General features: G+C 46.7%; 1 protein-coding gene across 1 annotated transcript in view; it reads right to left on the bottom strand.

Annotated features, from left to right (window-relative positions):
- The window catches only part of MMP25 (matrix metallopeptidase 25), a 50,489-nt gene that overhangs the window by 11,673 nt on the left and 17,834 nt on the right, over positions 1–20,982 (bottom strand). The window contains exons 2-8 of the mRNA XM_040441077.1: positions 16,069–16,201; positions 15,848–15,986; positions 15,308–15,579; positions 14,794–14,970; positions 14,641–14,722; positions 14,170–14,252; positions 13,938–14,090 (exon numbers count right to left, since the gene is read on the bottom strand). Of these exons, the coding sequence (XP_040297011.1) occupies positions 13,938–14,090; positions 14,170–14,252; positions 14,641–14,722; positions 14,794–14,970; positions 15,308–15,579; positions 15,848–15,986; positions 16,069–16,201 (1,039 nt within the window). The remainder of the gene's footprint in view (positions 1–13,937; positions 14,091–14,169; positions 14,253–14,640; positions 14,723–14,793; positions 14,971–15,307; positions 15,580–15,847; positions 15,987–16,068; positions 16,202–20,982) is intronic.

The raw sequence follows: 20,982 nt of genomic DNA, 5'->3' as shown, positions 1-20,982 counted from the left end.
GCTTGCGCTTCCTACCTGTGCCCCGTGTGTCCAATCCGGGCGTCGGTAGTTGCGCTGAATACTGGTAGCCTTCCTGAGTAAGCTAACAGTATTCAAGCTGCAATTCTTATTTTGGCCTCCAGATGGCAGGCCAGGATAAGAAATGAGCAAAAGTAATCAAAATAAGCTAATAATAAATTCCTGATAAACCAACAAAAATATTTTATAAGCTCATATATAAGGCACATAATGATCACAAAAATTGTAAAAAAAAAAAAGTTACAAAATATATAAAAGTTTAAATCGCCCCCTTTCTGTATAATTAAAAAATAAATAACAATAAATATAAATATCGTGGGTATCACTGCGACCGAAAAAGCCCATACTCTTAAAATAGAAAGAAACATTCCAAAATGGCAAAAAAGGGTCAAAATGGGCGATTTGTCATTTTTTTTCATTGCTTCTTTTGTGCACCCCAAAAAATGTAATTAATTGTGATCAAAAAGTCAAGGATACTCCAAAATGGAATCAATTAAAAGTACAGATTGTTCTGCAAAAATGAGCCCCTAACCAGCTCAGTAGACAGAAGTATAAAAAGTTATGGGGGTCAGAATATGGTGATTATATAAAAAAAAAAAATTCTCAAAGTTTACATTTATTTTTATACAATTCAGACCTAAAGAACCTATACATATGGGGTATCATTGTAATCGTTCTCACCCAGAAAATGACCCAGTTTTGCTGTAAAGAAAAGGCAGTGGGAATAAAACCCATAAAACGGTGGAGGGATTGTGTTTTTTTTTTTTTCCAATTCCACCTCATTTGGAATTTTTTTTACCGGTTCCCACAACATTTTATGCCATAATTAATGGTGGCATTAGAAAGTACAACTTGTCCCGCAAATAATAAGCCCTCATACAGCTATGTGACCGGAAAAATAAAGTTATGGCTCACAAGAAATAGGGAAGAAAAATGAAAACTAAAAAACCTCCGGTATCCAAAAGGTTAAATCTTTAACATATGTTTCGATTATGTCCTCCCTTTCTCTTCTTCTCTCATGTAACATATATAAAGGTCTCCGTCCTGTCCTCCCTTTCTCTTCTCTCATGTAATATATATAAAGGTCTCTGTCGTGTCCTCCCTTTCTCCTCTTCTCTCATGTAACATATATAAAGGTCTCCGTCGTGTCCTCCCTTTCTCTTCTTCTCTCATGTAACATATATAAAGGTCTCCGTCATGTCCTCCCTTTCTCTTCTTCTCTCATGTAACATATATAAAGGTCTCCGTCGTGTCCTCCCTTTCTCTTCTCTCATGTAATATATATAAAGGTCTCCGTCGTGTCCTCCCTTTCTCCTCTTCTCTCATGTAACATATATAAAGGTCTCCGTCGTGTCCTCCCTTTCTCTTCTTCTCTCATGTAATATATATATAAAGGTCTCCGTCGTGTCCTCCCTTTCTCTTCTTCTCTCATGTAACATATATAAAGGTCTCCGTCGTGTCCTCCCTTTCTCTTCTTCTCACATGTAACATATATAAAGGTCTCCGTCGTGTCCTCCCTTTCTCTTCTTCTCTCATGTAATATATATATAAAGGTCTCCGTCGTGTCCTCCCTTTCTCCTCTTCTCTCATGTAACATATATAAAGGTCTCCGTCGTGTCCTCCCTTTCTCCTCTTCTCTCATGTAACATATATAAAGGTCTCCGTCGTGTCCTCCCTTTCTCTTCTCTCATGTAACATATATAAAGGTCTCCGTCGTGTCCTCCCTTTCTCTTCTTCTCTCATGTAACATATATAAAGGTCTCCGTCGTGTCCTCCCTTTCTCTTCTTCTCTCATGTAACATATATAAAGGTCTCCGTCCTGTCCTCCCTTTCTCTTCTCTCATGTAACATATATAAAGGTCTCCGTCGTGTCCTCCCTTTCTCTTCTCTCATGTAACATATATAAAGGTCTCCATCCTGTCCTCCCTTTCTCTTCTTCTCTCATGTAACATATATAAAGGTCTCCGTCGTGTCCTCTCTTCTTCTCTCATGTAACATATATAAAGGTCTCCGTCCTGTCCTCCCTTTTTCTTCTTCTCTCATGTAACATATATAAAGGTCTCCGTCCTGTCCTCCCCTTTTTCTTCTTCTCTCATGTAACATATATAAAGGTCTCCGTCCTGTCCTCCCTTTCTCTTCTTCTCTCATGTAACATATATAAAGGTCTCCGTCGTGTCCTCCCTTTCTCTTCTCTCATGTAACATATATAAAGGTCTCCGTCGTGTCCTCCCTTTCTCTTCTTCTCTCATGTAACATATATAAAGGTCTCCGTCCTGTCCTCCCTTTCTCTTCTTCTCTCATGTAACATATATAAAGGTCTCCGTCGTGTCCTCCCTTTCTCTTCTCTCATGTAACATATATAAAGGTCTCCGTCGTGTCCTCCCTTTCTCTTCTCTCATGTAACATATATAAAGGTTTCCGTCGTGTCCTCCCTTTCTCTTCTCTCATGTAACATATATAAAGGTCTCCGTCGTGTCCTCCCTTTCTCTTCTTCTCTCATGTAACATATATAAAGGTCTCCGTCGTGTCCTCCCTTTCTCTTCTTCTCTCATGTAACATATATAAAGGTCTCCGTCGTGTCCTCCCTTTCTCTTCTCTCATGTAACATATATAAAGGTCTCCGTCGTGTCCTCCCTTTCTCTTCTCTCATGTAACATATATAAAGGTTTCCGTCGTGTCCTCCCTTTCTCTTCTCTCATATAACATATATAAAGGTCTCCGTCGTGTCCTCCCTTTCTCTTCTTCTCTCATGTAACATATATAAAGGTCTCCGTCGTGTCCTCCCTTTCTCTTCTCTCATATAACGTATATAAAGGTCTCCGTCGTGTCCTCCCTTTCTCTTCTTCTCTCATGTAACATATATAAAGGTTTCCGTCGTGTCCTCCCTTTCTCTTCTCTCATGTAACATATATAAAGGTCTCCGTCGGGTCCTCCCCTTCTCCCCTTCTCCTCTTCGCTCATGTAATATATATAAAGGTCTCCGTCCTGTCCTCCCTTTCTCCTCTTCTCTTATGTAACATATATAAAGGTCTCCGTCGTGTCCTCCCTTTCTCTTCTTCTCTCATGTAACATATATAAAGGTCTCCGTCGTGTCCTCCCTTTCTCTTCTCTCATATAACGTATATAAAGGTCTCCGTCGTGTCCTCCCTTTCTCTTCTTCTCTCATGTAACGTATATAAAGGTTTCCGTCGTGTCCTCCCTTTCTCTTCTCTCATGTAACATATATAAAGGTCTCCGTCGGGTCCTCCCCTTCGCTCATGTAATATATATAAAGGTCTCCGTCCTGTCCTCCCTTTCTCTTCTTCTCTTATGTAACATATATAAAGGTCTCCGTCCTGTCCTCCCTTTCTCCTCTTCTCTCATGTAACATATATAAAGGTCCCCGTCCTGTCCTCCCTTTCTCTTCTTCTCTCATGTAACATATATAAAGGTCTCCGTCCTGTCCTCCCTTTCTCCTCTTCTCTCATGTAACATATATAAAGGTCTCCGTCGTGTCCTCCCTTTCTCTCATGTAACATATATAAAGGTCTCCGTCGTGTCCTCCCTTTCTCTCATGTAACATATATAAAGGTCTCCGTCGTGTCCTCCCTTTCTCTCATGTAACATATATAAAGGTCTCCGTCGTGTCCTCCCTTTCTCTCATGTAACATATATAAAGGTCTCCGTCGTGTCCTCCCTTTCTCTCATGTAACATATATAAAGGTCTCCGTCGTGTCCTCCCTTTAACTACTTTCTATACAGATTTAAGTCCTTTAACTCTCTCCTGATATGTTTTATGCTTCAGACCCTCCACCATTTTTGTAGCCTGTTTCTGCACCCCTTCTATGTCTTTTTGTAGATGGGGTCTCCAGAAGTGGTCTGACTAGTGTTCTACAGCAGGATCGATCACAATCCCTCTCTTTCTACTGATTATACCTTGGGATGTACAGCCAAGCATCCTACTTGCTTTCTCTGCTCCCTGTTCACTCATTTTGAAGCTGTCTTATATCAGGACCCCCCGACCCTGCTCTTCTGAAGTCCTCACTAACACAGAACTGCCAATGCAATGTGCATTATTTTACATGTGGACACATTGAACTGCAATTTCCTTTGTTTGGATCATTGATCCAGAGACTCTAAATCGTCTTCTATGTCACAAACCCCTCCAGGAATATCTGCCCTGTTACACAAACAGAAAAACCTTACCTACTAAGTCTTCTCCAATGCCACCTCTCCAGGACAGATCCTTGAGGAACACTGCTTGTGACTTGTCTCTTCTCAGAATATACCCCATTCACAACCACCTATCTATCCAACTGCCGACCGCGGATCCACTGAACAATGCAGGGATGAAGTCCAATCTTCAGTATATTATCCATCAACTCATTATGTGAACTAAATTTAACCTCACAAGAAATTTTGTTTAATGGGCTCTACCACCAGCTTGGTATTGTGGCGACGGCCAGCACGTGTGCACCCACATACGCCAATCTCTTCCTGGGCTGGTAGGAGGCCCAAATCATCCTCTCGGACCAAAAGAGCCCTTGGTGTACTAACACACGACAAGTTTATATCATGGTCTGGTTCAAAACACGAGGTCCACAATAATGATCTGGGCCTAGATTTCACCTGCAAAATCCAGGAACCGAAAGTTGTTTTCCTGAATGAACCAATACAGTGTGGTCCCAATGGAGAGGTGTTTAGAAGGACAACCACCTACAGTCCACGAAGATGGCAGAGTGCCCACCCTTACTCTAAAGGACAGTACCTGAGACTTAGAAGGAAGTGCTCGAAAACTGGGACCTTCCAGACACATTTGTGATCTGAAAGTATGTGGCCTTGGACACATATCCTGAGCACCACGGATTGTCCGTTCTGTCTCTCTGGATCACACTGGGTAATCAGCGGAACGTGTAGATCTCATTTACCGTTATTATCAGTGGTCCATTAGATTATACTAGTGGAATACTACAGGAACCCTCTGCTGCATATTAGTGGTCGTGAAGTCGAGACCTGCCACACAGTCCTGTGTGCACAATAAAGGTTAGGATTTCACCCAACGTTGCTTCCTACAATTATTATTTTTTTATATCAGATACTTTTTTATTGAACATGTTTAATTAAAAAATAAAACATTGGGGATAAAGCAACATCCCGCAATAGAAAAGAAAAAACGGAAAGAAAGAAGAACCCCCCCCTCCTCCCCAGCAGAGAGACAGCCGAGAGGAAAGCACTCTCACATCTCACCAGGAATGGATCCAGTGTGTCCGGGACATACCGTACCAAAGTAAGTTACGCTACCCATGTGTAAGAAGTACCCGGGCCTCCATATGTGAAATGTACGTACGGGCGGGGAAGCCGTATCTCCTCAGCAGGACAGTGATGGCGAGTTACTTATCCCACAGGGCTTCAAATGGAAGGAGACATTTTCCCTTCTGAATTCAATTAAACTCCGCAGTGGAAGGCGGATCCAGCGTCGCACAATCAATTTACAGGCCTGAAATAATAGACGCCGTATGCTCAGATTTATAGCAGGGTCCCGGACACATGAGCCCAAGACTCCCAAACGCAAGTTTAAGGATCAAAGGGATCTGATAAATATCCCAAATAATATTCAGAACCCCTTTCCAAAAACCAGATAAACGTGGACATTGCCATGTCACATGCAGAATGGCGGCCAGGAACGCCCGTACGATATGGGAAGGACCGTGTTCTATATACTCGATGAATGACTAGCAGTTGTGACGTACGATGTGCTTCACTAACTGACCAGTATAGCATTAGAGCTAACACTTCATTCCATCCATCCACTAAAATGAGACCTACATCGACCAAGCACTTCTCCTCGTCCCCCATGGAGACACGGAGTAGACGAAGTATATCAAAGAAGTAAGACCCTTTATGAGCCTGGGGTAAATATCTTCCATATAACAGGGTCCTCCCTGAACCTGGAAGGCAGGACGCAAGAATTTAAACACCCGCCCTTCTGAATCCGGCGTAAGGACAGTATCCCCTTCTCTTTCCATGGAGAAAACCCTTCCAGGTGAAATATCCCGGGTAGATTAGGATTCCGCCCCAGAGGAGTCACTTGCGTAAAGCCCTTCGCAGGGTTGTGGTTGTAGAGAAGGACTTGGAGTGGCCCTGCAAATCCACTAAACCCCTGGACACTGCTATTAGCGGCACACGTCAGCCGGGGTCCTGGGCAGGTGCATTGCTGCTTTAAGCGCTGGCGGCGGTGCTCTGTCCCACATGGAACCAGGCCGTTACAGCTCCAATAACATTGCAAAACTGATAGATAAATGGACGGCACTCACCCATTTTCTGGTAGAGAGCGGACACCATCCAACAAATGCTCCGGCTGAATAAGGCGACGGCCGTTTCGCACCTCAGTGCTTCGTCTGGCCCGTAATCAGGTGAACTGAATCCCCTGCTCTTAAAAAGAGATTCAGACTGTGACCTGCGCCAGCCAGGTAGCGCGTAAGCCGGCGCTCACCTGTGTGCGTCAGAGGCCGACCAGGTCACAGTAAACAATGGCAATAAAATCAAATAAAACAGGACCATAAACAACATAATTGTGACTATGGCCTATTCCTGACCGGGGCTGTTATAAGAATACCCCCATATGGATGTTATCATTGAGGCCCAGAGGGACCATTGCACCTGCCTGCAGGATCCATTTGCTTTCTCGCCTACAGAGGTCCCTATGTCCGTCTCCCCTTGTGGTGGACTCCGTACCACTTCTATACCAGTGAAACTGAGAGAAGAGAAAGGGAGGACAGGACGGAGACCTTTTATATATGTTACATGTCCTGCGTGTTCATCCCTCACATGTTCTATCAGTCGCATGCAGCCCTTGCCTGTGGTAAGTGAATGAATGTGTTCCCCAATTCTTTCCTGGAGGGTCCTGATCGTCTTGCCGTTATAGAACCTTCCACAGACGCACTTAGTGAGGTAGACCACAAACTTACACTCATCACCTGTAAAAGTATTTACCCTATGTTCAATTCCTCCAAACCTAAGCGTGTTCCATTGGGGGTTTAACCTACAACACGAGCAATGTCCGCACCTGCGGTTACCTTTAGGTCCCCAGTTTTCCAACCAGGTCATAGGTTTCTTTTCTTGGAACCTGCTGCGGACTAATCTGTCCTTCAGTGTGTGGCATCTCCTGAATGCTATAATGGGTGTCACATGTTTAATCTCTTAGACTCGTCTCGTTCAAGTATGGACCAATTGTCCTGAATGGCCCTCCTGATCTGGGAGGCCATGGGTCCATACTTGAAAGAGATCCCGGGTCCCTCTGGCCAGGAGTTCTTTCATTCCATAGCTTGTCGATTGTAATCAGTCTCAAGCTTGTTTATGCGACTGAGGCGGACAAACTGGCCATAGGGCACTGCTTTATTTACACTGGGGGCATGGTAACTCGAGTAGGGCAACGATACCCCTCGGTCACCAACTCGCCATCCCTCACCGAGATCTCCACGTCCAAAAATTCTAGACGATCGCCTCCGAATTTATGTGTGAACAATAACTGTGTTAAGATGCTGCATAAAGCGAATGAATTGGGCCTCTGTCCCTGTCCATACTATGAGGACATCATCGATGTACCTCAAGTATGTATGTATGAAGGGAAGGTAGGGATTGGAGAGCATATATACATATCTGTCCTCGAGTTTAGCTAGATAGAGATTCGCGAAGGTGCATGAGACTGGTGTGCCCATGGCAGTGCCGAACTTCTGCCTGTACCACGCATCCCCAAATCTGAAGGCATTGTTTGAGGATAAGCCCCAGGGCATCACGAACGAAGCTGGAGAACTTCTCACTCTTTCCTGTGCTGGTTATAATATCCATGACTACCTCAATGCCTTCATCTTGGGGGATGCACGTGTACAGGCTCTCCACGTCAAGGGACCCCAGACTGTAGCTGTCCTGCCAGTGTAGGGGTCTTATTGCCTGGAGTAGGTCTGAAGTGTCCTTGAGGTATGAAGGCACCCTGCTCAACATGGGTCTAAGAAGCGCGATAATGGTTCTGTCACTGACCCAACTGCAGACACAATGGGTCTGCCTGGGGGCTGGGTCAGTGACTTATGGACCTTCGGTACAAAGTACCATGATGGCTTGGATGGGAAAAGTGGTAGCAATTTCTCTGCCGCCTTCTGTAATAGGACATTGTGCTCACAGTGTTTGTGGAGTAACCTCCATAGCAGATTCTGTATCTGGTAAGTGGGGTCTGACGACAACCTTTCATATGCCTCGTTGTTGTGTGACTGCCTGTGTGCCTCTGTCACATAATCACCTCTTGTCATCAGGATCACATTGCCCCCTTGTCTGCTGGTTTTATGACCATATCGTCACGCGCTTGCAGCCACTTGAGGGTCTTTTCTTCTCCAACATCCAGATTTCTGGTGACCTCGGGGTATACTAAAGCCTTCACCCCTTCTAGGACTTTTTGTTGAAAAATGTCTGCTGGTAGTTCAATTGACAAGGGGGGGTTAAATGTGGACTTAACACCTCCCTGAAAAACCTCCCCCTCACCCACCACTTGTGGGGTGGGGGTGTCCAATGATGAACCTGTCATCCACTCCAAACAAGCTTTCTCCGTTGAATCAGAATGAGCCGTGGTGCTAAACCACAAAGGACCTATGCGCGCTGGCAATTCGCCCTCCCTGTCTTCCCTTCTAATGTGTGGAATTCTATTGAATAATTTATTCAAAGTCCGTTTTCTGACTGCTTTATACAGATCTATCTCAAACCCGACCGGGTCAAACTGCTCCACCAGGCTGTAGTTGAGCCCCCTGTTGAGGACCCTCATACAGTCTGGTGGTAGCACGGAGCCGGTCAGGTTTATCACCAGGTTGGGGGAATATTGTGGGGACACTTGAGTAACTAACGCCTCCAGGACACCCGTTTTCTTTTGTATCCCTGCTTTTTGTGCATTTTTCCCCTTGCTCCTCTCCCTTCGTGTGTGCTTCCCGAAGGGGACTGACCGGTCTGACTGCCACTTGTTTCTGCTTGGCCCTGCACCGACATATCATCTGAGGGACTCGAGTCCGAATCTGTGCTCCAATAGTCACTCTTTTTACGTGGTTGCCTGCGTTTTTTGGGGCGGTTCTTGGGGTTCCAATTAAAGACCTTGTCTCCATCGAAATCTTGTTTATCGCGAAGGAACTTGTCTCTTTTCTTTCGTGTCACTCTGTGCCGATCAATTTCATTTCCAGGCGTTTCTCGAAGGCGTTGTACTGCTTCTCTGTGAGGCGGGTAGAGAGCTCAGTTTTAGCTTTTCCCAGTCCCGATTGTAAGCTCAGATACTCTCTCATTTCTTTTTAATACTGTATCCTGTATCTTCAAAGAGAAATCCAGGTGCATCTGTTGCCATTCCTGGGCAAAATCCACATCGTCTTGGAACGGTGACATTTCTTTGTAAATCCTGAGCCCTCCAGGGACCCGCTTTCTTGGTACGATCTGAGGGAGCTGATGGTCCAGTATAGGCGGACTTCTCTCTCGGCAAGTTGCGACACTTTTGTTTTTAGTGTCTTAGTACTCATTATTGCCACAGCATCTTTCTGGTTGCATTCAATGAAGTATGTGTCCGCTCCTGCTCTACCTGCAGACAGCCCTGCGCTTTCCTCCTCTGTGGGGACTTCCATGCTGCGGGGTTGATACTGCATGCTCTACTCTTGCAGACAAACAACAGGTTAGCAAAGTCCTGAATATTCAATTGTGGTTGTAGAGAAGGACTTGGAGTGGCCCTGCAAATCCACGAAACCCCTGGACACTGCTATTAGCGGCACACGTCAGCCGGGGTCCTGGGCAGGTGCATTGCTGCTTTAAGCGCTGGCGGCGGTGCTCTGTCCCACATGGAACCAGGCCGTTACAGCTCCAATAACATTGCAAAACTGATAGATAAATGGACGGCACTCACCCATTTTCTGGTAGAGAGCGGACACCATCCAACAAATGCTCCGGCTGAATAAGGCGACGGCCGTTTCGCACCTCAGTGCTTCGTCTGGCCCGTAATCAGGTGAACTGAATCCCCTGCTCTTAAAGAGATTCAGACTGTGACCTGCCCTGCGCCAGCCAGGTAGCGCGTAAGCCGGCGCTCACCTGTGTGCGTCAGAGGCCGACCAGGTCACAGTAAACAATGGCAATAAAATCAACAAATAAAACAAAGCCATTGTATGTAGTCTGGAGATGGAGGCAATTAAGCCACTGGTCTCCAATAAGGCAATAGGAGCCTTTTGCCGTTCGATATCAGCTACTAGTTTCGCCGAGGAGTTCACACCAGGAACCTGCCACCGCCCCTTTAAGTGTTGTATTTGGGAAGCCATAAAATATGACCAGAGGTTAGGGAATCCTTTCCTTTCTGGACAGTCTCCAATTCTATCCTAGCCGGAGCCCTGAATCTTAACATTCCTCTGGGGATCCACACCGGGGAGTTGTGTAGGATGTACAGTACAGACCAAAAGTTTGGACACACCTTCTCATTCAAAGAGTTTTCTTTATTTTCACGACTATGAAGGCATCAAAACTATGAAGTAACACATGTGGAATTATATACATAACAAACAAGTGTGAAACAACTGAAAATATGTCATATTCTAGGTTCTTCAAAGTAGCCACCTTTTGCTTTGATTACTGCTTTGCACACTCTTGGCATTCTCTTGATGAGCTTCAAGAGGTAGTCCCCTGAAATGGTTTTCACTTCACAGGTGTGCCCTGTCAGGTTTAATAAGTGGGATTTCTTGCCTTATAAATGGGGTTGGGACCATCAGTGGCGTTGAGGAGAAGTCAGGTGGATACACAGCTGATAGTCCTACTGAATAGACTGTTAGAATTTGCATTATGGCAAGAAAAAAGCAGCTAAGTAAAGAAAAACGAGTGGCCATCATTACTTTAAGAAATGAAGGTCAGTCAGTCAGCCGAAAAATTGGGAAAACTTTAAAAGTATAGGCTATTTGACCATGAAGGAGAGTGATGGGGTGCTGCGCCAGATGACCTGGCCTCCACAGTCACCGGACCTGAACCCAATCGAGATGGTTTGGGGTGAGCTGGACCGCAGAGTGAAGGCAAAAGGGCCAACAAGTGCTAAGCATCTCTGGGAACTCCTTCAAGACTGTTGGAAGACCATTTCAGGGGACTACCTCTTGAAGCTCATCAAGAGAATGCCAAGAGTGTGCAAAGCAGTAATCAAAGCAAAAGGTGGCTACTTTGAAGAACCTAGAATATGACATATTTTCAGTTGTTTCACACTTGTTTGTTATGTATATAATTCCACATGTGTTAATTCATAGTTTTGATGCCTTCATAGTCATGAAAATAAAGAAAACTCTTTGAATGAGAAGGTGTGTCCAAACTTTTGGTCTGTACTGTACATGAGTTTCAGCATAAGGACCATCTTGAGAAGTTTACTTGTCCCCACTTCAGTCATTGGCAGTTTGCTCCCTCCTAGGATCCATTCCCGCAGATCTCTCCCTCCTAGGATCCATTCCCGCAGATCTCTCCCTCCTAGGATCCATTCCCGCAGATCTCTCCCTCCTAGGATCCATTCCCACACATGAATTCAGGTGCTGCAGATCCTGAGAATCACTGCCAGTCCAGGCTCGTCAATCCTACTGGTGAGGCCCGGCCATTCAGAGGAGTTTCCCCAGGACTTGAGGCTCTCCAGTTTTTTGGTTTTGTATCTGTGACACATATTTCTATACTTGTGTCCCCTGACAAACCTTTAGAATTATAAGGGGAAACGTGTCAGGACAAGTGTTGTGATTCAAGTTTTGTATGTGTATTTCATTTAGTAATCAGACATCCATATGGGTTAATATACCTTTAGCAAGGGCGTTATAAGGACAGGCAGTCGAGGCACGCGGACAGAGTGCTCCTACCTCTGGGCTGAGGATAGTGTCAGACATTAGGAACCCATACGTGTTGGCCCTCACTCCCTCTGCCTGGTCCTCAGTTGCTCTTCTTTGTCCATGTCTATATTGGTCCCCCTGTCAGGGACCTTGATTTAACGATTTTTTATAAAAGTTATGTTTTAGGTAGTTGGTTTCAGTGATAGCCATTTTGACTCTACAACTACCCTTTGATTATTTTTTCCTTGACGAGAATAAAGAGTTTCCCCAGGACACAGAATCCAACCCAGAGTTTGCAGACGATAAACTCCCATAGAAGAAGTGACCGATAGGTGGCAGCGGCCAGTCTGGATGGATTCTGGGCCTGTGTACAGATAAATACCAGGGGACCAAAAGGTGCCACAGGAGAAGAACAAGGACCTCAGCGCTCATCCTGCTTTACTGGTTCCACAATGTCGACAGATGAACTGAAATGTGTCACCAAAATGTTATCTGCCAGTTACAACCAGATAGCGGCACATCTCCTTTTTCTAATCAGTTTTTATTTTCTGATTGTAGTTTTTTTTAATTCTATTTACTGAACATGAATATTGGGGCGGCCATCTGGAACATGATTATGGGGGCGGCAATCTGGAACATGATTATGGGGGCGGCCATCTGGAACATGATTATGGGGGCGGCCATCTGGAACATGATTATGGGGGCGGCCATCTTGAACATGATTATGGGGGCGGCCATCTTGAACATGATTATGGGGGCGGCCATCTTGAACATGATTATGGGGGCGGCCATCTTGAACATGATTATGGGGGCGGCCATCTGGAACATGATTATGGGGGCGGCCATCTGGAACATGATTATGGGGGCGGCCATCTGGAACATGATTATGGGGGCGGCCATCTGGAACATGATTATGGGGGCGGCCATCTGGAACATGATTATGGGGGCGGCCATCTGGAACATGATTATGGGGGCGGCCATCTGGAACATGATTATGGGGGCGGCCATCTGGAACATGATTATGGGGGCGGCCATCTGGAACATGATTATGGGGGCGGCCATCTGGAACATGATTATGGGGGCGGCCATCTGGAACATGATTATGGGGGCGGCCATCTGGAACATGATTATGGGGGCGGCCATCTGGAACATGATTATGGGGGCGGCCATCTGGAACATGATTATGGGGGCGGCCATCTGGAACATGATTATGGGGGCGGCAATCTGGAACATGATTATGGGGGCGGCCATCTGGAACATGATTATGGGGGCGGCCATCTGGAACATGATTATGGGGGCGGCCATCTGGAACATGATTATAGGGGCGGCAATCTGGAACATGATTATGGGGGCGGCCATCTGGAACATGATTATGGGGGCGGCCATCTGGAACATGATTATGGGGGCGGCCATCTGGAACATGATTATGGGGGCGGCCATCTGGAACATGATTATGGGGGCGGCCATCTTGAACATGATACATGATTATGGGGGCGGCCATCTTGTCTGAGCTGTATTGACAGCATCTAGAAAGTATTAAGAAAATTGCTTTATGACAGCCCCATGGGCCATAGACACAATGGTCAGGAGGGGACCTCAGTGACTTCTAAGGGAGAGTTTTCTGGGCTCTGTGCAGAGGTCATTGTGCAGTGAGGTGGAGTAGATAAGCTCTGACAATCTGCTATTGTGAATGCTGGGTCCTGTCTTATCTGTACACAGAGGTGATATCATTACAGGCAGGATTAGAATGGCAGATAACTGCAGTAAAGTGACGCCAACTATTATTCTTGCAGGATTTTATGTCTTTTGTTTGAATATAGATAGTGACATGGAAAATTAAAAATATCAATAATTCTTTAAAGCGCAGGTCATTTTCTGAGGACACGGGCTTGTTGTTCTCCTGTGGCACCTTTGGTCCCCAGGTCTTCATGTCCAGATCCCACCGGCTGCTATGTACCATCCAGATGATCTGCCTACACTTGTGTAGTGGTCTTTTCCCAATCCAACAAGGGGGCAGCAGTACCTAGCAGCCGGCTATCTACCCTACGTTTCTAGGAACCATCAAGCCTCCAGACTCGGAGGTTAGCCTCTCACCTGCAATGAACACGATCTTGCTGTCGTTGGCTCTTTCATAGACCGCATCCACCCTGGTCAGATCAGGAGGCAGCCCCAGCCAGAAGTTCCCCAGATGAGCGGGGTTTAGGGAGACCAGCTGCCTCGTAGCTTGTACCCGCCAGAAGTACCGACCTGTGTCGGCATAAATGATGAATGTTGGTCAGCGTGGACGACCATCCTCCTTGGAAGCATCAAACAAAGTCACACTTACTCTTAAAGAAGAAAACTTCTCCTCGAATGTTGGCCACAGCATCGAAATGGGTGGAGCAGCGGTCCGGGAACGGGAGACGGGGCCTGGCAGAAGACATTGTAGACATGTTATAGAAACTACACAGATACATGGCATGGCCTAGTGTGCTGGAGGCGCGGACAGAGGGACCCCAGGAGGTACCTAGTGGGGGCCGTAATTAAGGTAGATCAGGGACTGCAATGGCTGCACTCAGATTCCTGAACTGACGTACACCCTGGATCAAAGACAATCTGCTTTATTGGTCAAACATCACCCCAGCTGATGCCTGGCCGTCGGGCCCGCAGCCCATGTGGTCAGTGCTGGGCACCAGGCTAGCAGTGAAGGAGAGGTTCCCATCAGGTTCTTGGACCTGTGCTCAGATGGCGGTATGCTGTATCTGGTCACACTGGGGCTACTCTACAGAAGGGTCTTCTACAGGACGCAAGCTCTTACCGGTATGTAGGTCCTCGGGGTGGAATGTAGCGCTGGGTTGGCGCAGGAGGAGCGTCAGCTCCTGGGTGCGCACTTCTTTTCCCTGCAGAAGAGAATGAAGTCATGTGTGTGTCAGAATGGAGAGCGGCGCCCAGCGGTGGGGTCGGTCCTCACCGTACAATGCCTGGATCCCCTGCACGTCGTCGGGGGGGAGCCTGTATCTCCGGTGCTCACCCACCGTTCCTTGGTAGTACGGCTTCATAATGGAATTCTCTGCAGATGAATGGGACAACCCCAGAGAATGTCCAAACTCGTGCACGGCCACTGCAAACAGATCCGTCCCCTCGGCCACTACAACAGACGAAGCCGTGTGAGTGCATGATGGAGCGGACATGGGTGAACATGCAAAGCTCACGGGATCATGGTTACTACATGTGTCATGCATGCGATCGGTGTCATCAGCCATTCGCCAGCACTGTGAAATCTGAATGCTACATGTGCAATCACTGCCCCCTCCCCCGACATGGCACAACAACCCCCCACACACATGGCACGCAAGCTCTTCCTTCCTACAGCAACTTCTCTTATTTCTTAGTAAAGACACAGGAAGATGTGCAAGAAGGAATTGCATCAGAAAAGGGGAGGCGGTGCGGCCGCCGGATGGTCCTCTCCTCCTGCCACATCTTACCATTATATGTCCACGACTCATCAGCGTCCATATGAGTGGCTCCAGCACTGGAACCTACACCAGGAAAGAAAGCATGGCCCAGAGTCCCTCCGGGACCATCGAATGGGTAGCCGTCATCGTGGGACCCCTGCACGAAGCTGACCCGGATATCGGCCCCTCCAGCCCTGGTCTCTTCGAAGTGGAGGTTGCTCTCCCGGCTCCACGTGTACAGGGCGCTCCCAATCAGTTGTCTTGTGGTTTCTTGGGAGAGAGAAACTGGAAAACTGTCCACCCTGGAAGAGAAGATTCCCAGTGACCACCCCATGAAGAGACGGCCTCTAGAAAACCCCATAAATATCGTCCCCGGTATCACACTGGGAATGAGGGGACCAGCAGGACCATTACCCCGGCTCTGCTGGGTTACCTACACATCCCCCATTCTCAGAGCTGACAAAGTGGGATGAGGAAATCTAATCAGTCAGTTATCATGTATAGTTGTCAGAGTCCCGCCCCAGAGGATGTGTCTGAGCCATTACCGCCTGCCTCCTTAGTGCCTCATACCTCCAGGTCAAGTGGCTCTTCTGCCACACGGACCCACTCACAGCGTATCGCTTTCTCCGGTGTCTCTGATACCCAGAAGCCAAGATGATGTCAGGAAGAGAGCAGCGAGGCTTGTGCATCATGGCGATGGTGTCGTCATCTGCAGCGGAGAGCGAGATCAGGATGAGACAAGAGGACCTGGGGTCTGAGGGGACAAGCAGCGTAAGGACATCACTCATTACCCAGAATCCCAGTCGGCCTCAGGCCGGCAAATCTCTGCATGGTCTTCACCGCGTCCCTCAGTCCGTCCAGCGTCTGCTGCTGCGCAGAGTAGGGGTCCGGGGGAGGTAGGTAGCCATACCGCGTCAGCCAGTCCTGGGGGCAACCAGAGAACCATGGTGAGGACACGTGGAGAGGTTTATACTGGGGAGACTGGAGAGGTTTATACTGGGAGACTGGAGAGGTTTATACTGGGGAGACTGGAGAGGTTAATACTGGGGAGACTGGAGATGTTTATACTGGGGAGACTGGAGATGTTTATACTGGGGAGACTGGAGAGGTTTATACTGGGGAGACTGGAGAGGTTTATACTGGGGAGACTGGAGAGGTTTATACTGGGGAGACTGGAGAGGTTTATACTGGGGAGACTGGAGAGGTTTATACTGGGGAGACTGGAGATGTTTATACTGGGGAGACTGGAGAGGTTTATACTGGGGAGACTGGAGAGGTTTATACTGGGGAGACTGGAGAGGTTTATACTGGGGAGACTGGAGAGGTTTATACTGGGAGACTGGAGAGGTTTATACTGGGAGACTGGAGAGGTTTATACTGGGGAGACTGGAGAGGTTTATACTGGGAGACTGGAGAGGTTTATACTGGGGAGACTGGAGAGGTTAATACTGGGGAGACTGGAGAGGTTTATACTGGGGAGACTGGAGAGGTTTATACTGGGGAGACTGGAGAGGTTTATACTGGGGCTACCGGAGAGGTTTATACTGGGGCTACCGGAGAGGTTTATACTGGGGAGACTGGAGAGGTTTATACTGGGGCTACCGGAGAGGTTTATACTGGGGAGACCGGAGAGGTTTATACTGGGGAGGTTTGTGATGTTTGGAGGATGATACGAAGGTGAAGTTGGTTCTTCTTTATGTCAGTTGTATTCTCTGATTTCCCGGTGATAATTTGCTGAGGGGAAATTAGCGCAAAGGGGCCGGAAAATCGAGACGAGGGGCCCAGACGGGCATCAGCGCGGTGAGATTTAAAGGGTTAAATGACTGTGGACACCTGATCGCCCCCTGAGCGGCTCCGCAGCGAATTATCTACATAATGAGGAGAGATCGTCAATCAGCGTCCAAATATCTGGATAGGAGTAGTAGTGCTCTAATTCTTCATCTATACACTACTACTCCTATCAGATATCTCCTATATACAGAAGAAGCAGATGGTGACAGATACACCTACAGTATACACACAGATATATACACAGATACAGTATACACACAGATATATACAGTATACACACAGATATATACAGTATACACACAGATATATACAGTATACACACAGATATATACAGTATACACACAGATATATACAGTATACACACAGATATATACAGTATACACACAGATATATACACAGATACAGTATACACACAGATAGATATATACAGTATACACACAGATAGATATACACTATACACACAGATATATACACAGATACAGTATACACACAGATAGATATATACACACACATATATATATATACACTGCTCAAAAAAATAAAGGGAACACAAAAATAACACATCCTAGATCTGAGTTAATTAAATATTCTTCTGAAATACTTTGTTCTTTATATAGTTGAATGCGCTGACAACAAAATCACACAAAAATAAAAAAATGGAAATCAAATTTTCAACCCATGGAGGTCTGGATTTGGAGTCACACTCAAAATTAAAGTGGAAAAACACACTACAGGCTGATCCAACTTTGATGTAATGTCCTTAAAACAAGTCAAAATGAGGCTCAGTAGTGTGTGTGGCCTCCGCGTGCCTGTATGACCTCCCTACAACGCCTGTGCATGCTCCTGATGAGGTGGCGGACGGTCTCCTGAGGGATCTCCTCCCAGACCTGGACTAAAGCATCTGCCAACTCCTGGACAGTCTGTGGTGCAACGTGACGTTGGTGGATAGAGCGAGACATGATGTCCCAGATGTGCTCAATTGGATTCAGGTCTGGGGAACGGGCGGGCCAGTCCATAGCATCAATGCCTTCGTCTTGCAGGAACTGCTGACACACTCCAGCCACATGAGGTCTACCATTGTCTTGCATTAGGAGGAACCCAGGGCCAACCGCACCAGCATATGGTCTCACAAGGGGTCTGAGGATCTCATCTCGGTACCTAATGGCAGTCAGGCTACCTCTGGCGAGCACATGGAGGGCTGTGCGGCCCTCCAAAGAAATGCCACCCCACACCATTACTGACCCAATGCCAAACCGGTCATGCTGGAGGATGTTGCAGGCAGCAGAACGTTCTCCACGGCGTCTCCAGACTCTGTCACGTCTGTCACATGTGCTCAGTGTGAACCTGCTTTCATCTGTGAAGAGCACAGGGCGCCAGTGGCGAATTTGCCAATCTTGGTATTCTCTGGCAAATGCCAAACGTCCTGCACGGTGTTGGGCTGTAAGCACAACCCCCACCTGTGGACGTCGGGCCCTCATATCACCCTCATGGAGTCTGTTTCTGACCGTTTGAGCAGACACATGCACATTTGTGGCCTGCTGGAGGTCATTTTGCAGGGCTCTGGCAGTGCTCCTCCTGTTCCTCCTTACACAAAGGCGGAGGTAGCGGTCCTGTTGCTGGGTTGTTTCCCTCCTACGGCCTCCTCCACGTCTCCTGATGTACTGGCCTGTCTCCTGGTAGCGCCTCCATGCTCTGGACACTACGCTGACAGACACAGCAAACCTTCTTGCCACAGCTCGCATTGATGTGCCATCCTGGATAAGCTGCACTACCTGAGCCACTTGTGTGGGTTGTAGACTCCGTCTCATGCTACCACTAGAGTGAAAGCACCGCCAGCATTCAAAAGTGACCAAAACATCAGCCAGGAAGCATAGGAACTGAGAAGTGGTCTGTGGTAACCACCTGCAGAACCACTCCTTTATTGGGGGGGTCTTGCTAATTGCCTATAATTGCCACCTGTTGTCTATCCCATTTGCACAACAGCATGTGAAATTGATTGTCACTCAGAGTTGCTTCCTAAGTGGACAGTTTGATTTCACCGAAGTGTGATTGACTTGGAGTTACATTGTGTTGTTTAAGTGTTCCCTTTTATTTTTTTGAGCAGTGTATACACACACACACACACACACAGATATATACAGTATATACACACACAGGGTTAAAGGGTTAAGTGAACCAAGGCCATTGACCTAAAGCTGTGTTCATACCAGGTTTTTGTCACACATTTAACTTATACATGATGTATACATTCAAAGGATTTCTCAGATGGATGCCATACAGTGCCTTTCATCAGCATAGGGTTGTACTGCTATCCAACAAACCGTCCAAGGTCAGGGCCAGAAAAGTACGTGCACACCAGCAAATGGTCTAAGGCAGTGATGGGCAAACTGTGGCTCTCCAGCTGTTGTAAAACTACAAATCCCATCATGCTCTGCTGTAGGCAGATTGGGCATACTGGGAGTTGTAGTTTTACAACAGCTGGAGAGCCGCAGTTTGCCCATCACTGGTCTAAGGTGATGGCAGGAAAAGTAAGTGCAATCTGACAAACAGTCCAAGGTCAGTGCGAGTCATAACAAAGATAAGTTAGAGGTCAGGTAACACAGGGAAGTCCAAATCCGGATACAGAGAGAAGTTGGTGCACATAGTAACATAGTCAGAAAAAAAAAGCCCCCTGTCCGTCCAGTTCGGCTGGTTATCCTGCAAGTTGATCCAGAGGAAGGCAAAAAAAAAAACTGTGAGGTAGAAGCCAATTTTCCTCACTTTAGGGGAATAAAAAATTCCTTCCCGACTCCAATCAGGCATCAGAATAACTCCCTGGATCAACGACCCCTCTCTAGTAGCTATAGTCTGTAATATTATTACACTCCAGAAATACATCCAGGCCCCTCCTGAACTCTTATAGTGAACTCAGCATCACCACCTCCTCAGGCAGAGAGCTCCATAGTCTCACTGCTCTTACCGTAAAGAGTCCATAGTCTCACTGCTCTTACCGTAAAGAGTCCATAGTCTCACTGCTCTTACAGTAAAGAGTCCATAGTCTCACTGCTCTTACAGTATAGAGTCCATAGTCTCACTGCTCTTACAGTAAAGAGTCCATAGTCTCACTGCTCTTACAGTATAGAGTCCATAGTCTCACTGCTCTTACAGTAAAGAGTCCATAGTCTCACTGCTCTTACAGTATAGAGTCCATAGTCTCACCGCTCTTACAGTATAGAGTCCATAGTCTCACTGCTCTTATAGTAAAGAGTCCATAGTCTCACTGCTCTTACAGTATAGAGTCCATAGTCTCACTGCTCTTACAGTATAGAGTCCATAGTCTCACTGCTCTTACAGTAAAGAGTCCATAGTCTCACTGCTCTTACAGTATAGAGTCCATAGTCTCACTGCTCTTACAGTAAAGAGTCCATAGTCTCACTGCTCTTACAGTATAGAGTCCATAGTCTCACTGCTCTTACAGTAAAGAGTCCATAGTCTCACTGCTCTTACAGTAAAGAGCCCATAGTCTCACTGCTCTTACAGTATAGAGTCCATAGTCTCACTGCTCTTACAGTAAAGAGTCCATAGTCTCACTGCTCTTACAGTATAGAGTCCATAGTCTCACTGCTCTTACAGTACAGAGTCCATAGTCTCACTGCTCTTACAGTATAGAGTCCATAGTCTCACTGCTCTTACAGTATAGAGTCCATAGTCTCACTGCTCTTACAGTAAAGAGTCCATAGTCTCACTGCTCTTACAGTATAGAGTCCATAGTCTCACTGCTGTTACAGTAAAGAGTCCATAGTCTCACTGCTCTTACAGTAAAGAGTCCATAGTCTCACTGCTCTTACAGTATAGAGTCCATAGTCTCACTGCTCTTACTGTAAAGAGTCCATAGTCTCACTGCTCTTACAGTATAGAGTCCATAGTCTCACTGC

Source organism: Bufo bufo, chromosome 7 (genome assembly GCF_905171765.1).
Source record: "Bufo bufo chromosome 7, aBufBuf1.1, whole genome shotgun sequence".
NCBI classification, from domain to species: Eukaryota; Metazoa; Chordata; class Amphibia; order Anura; family Bufonidae; genus Bufo; species Bufo bufo.
This window is presented reverse-complemented; position numbering and strand designations above follow the sequence as displayed.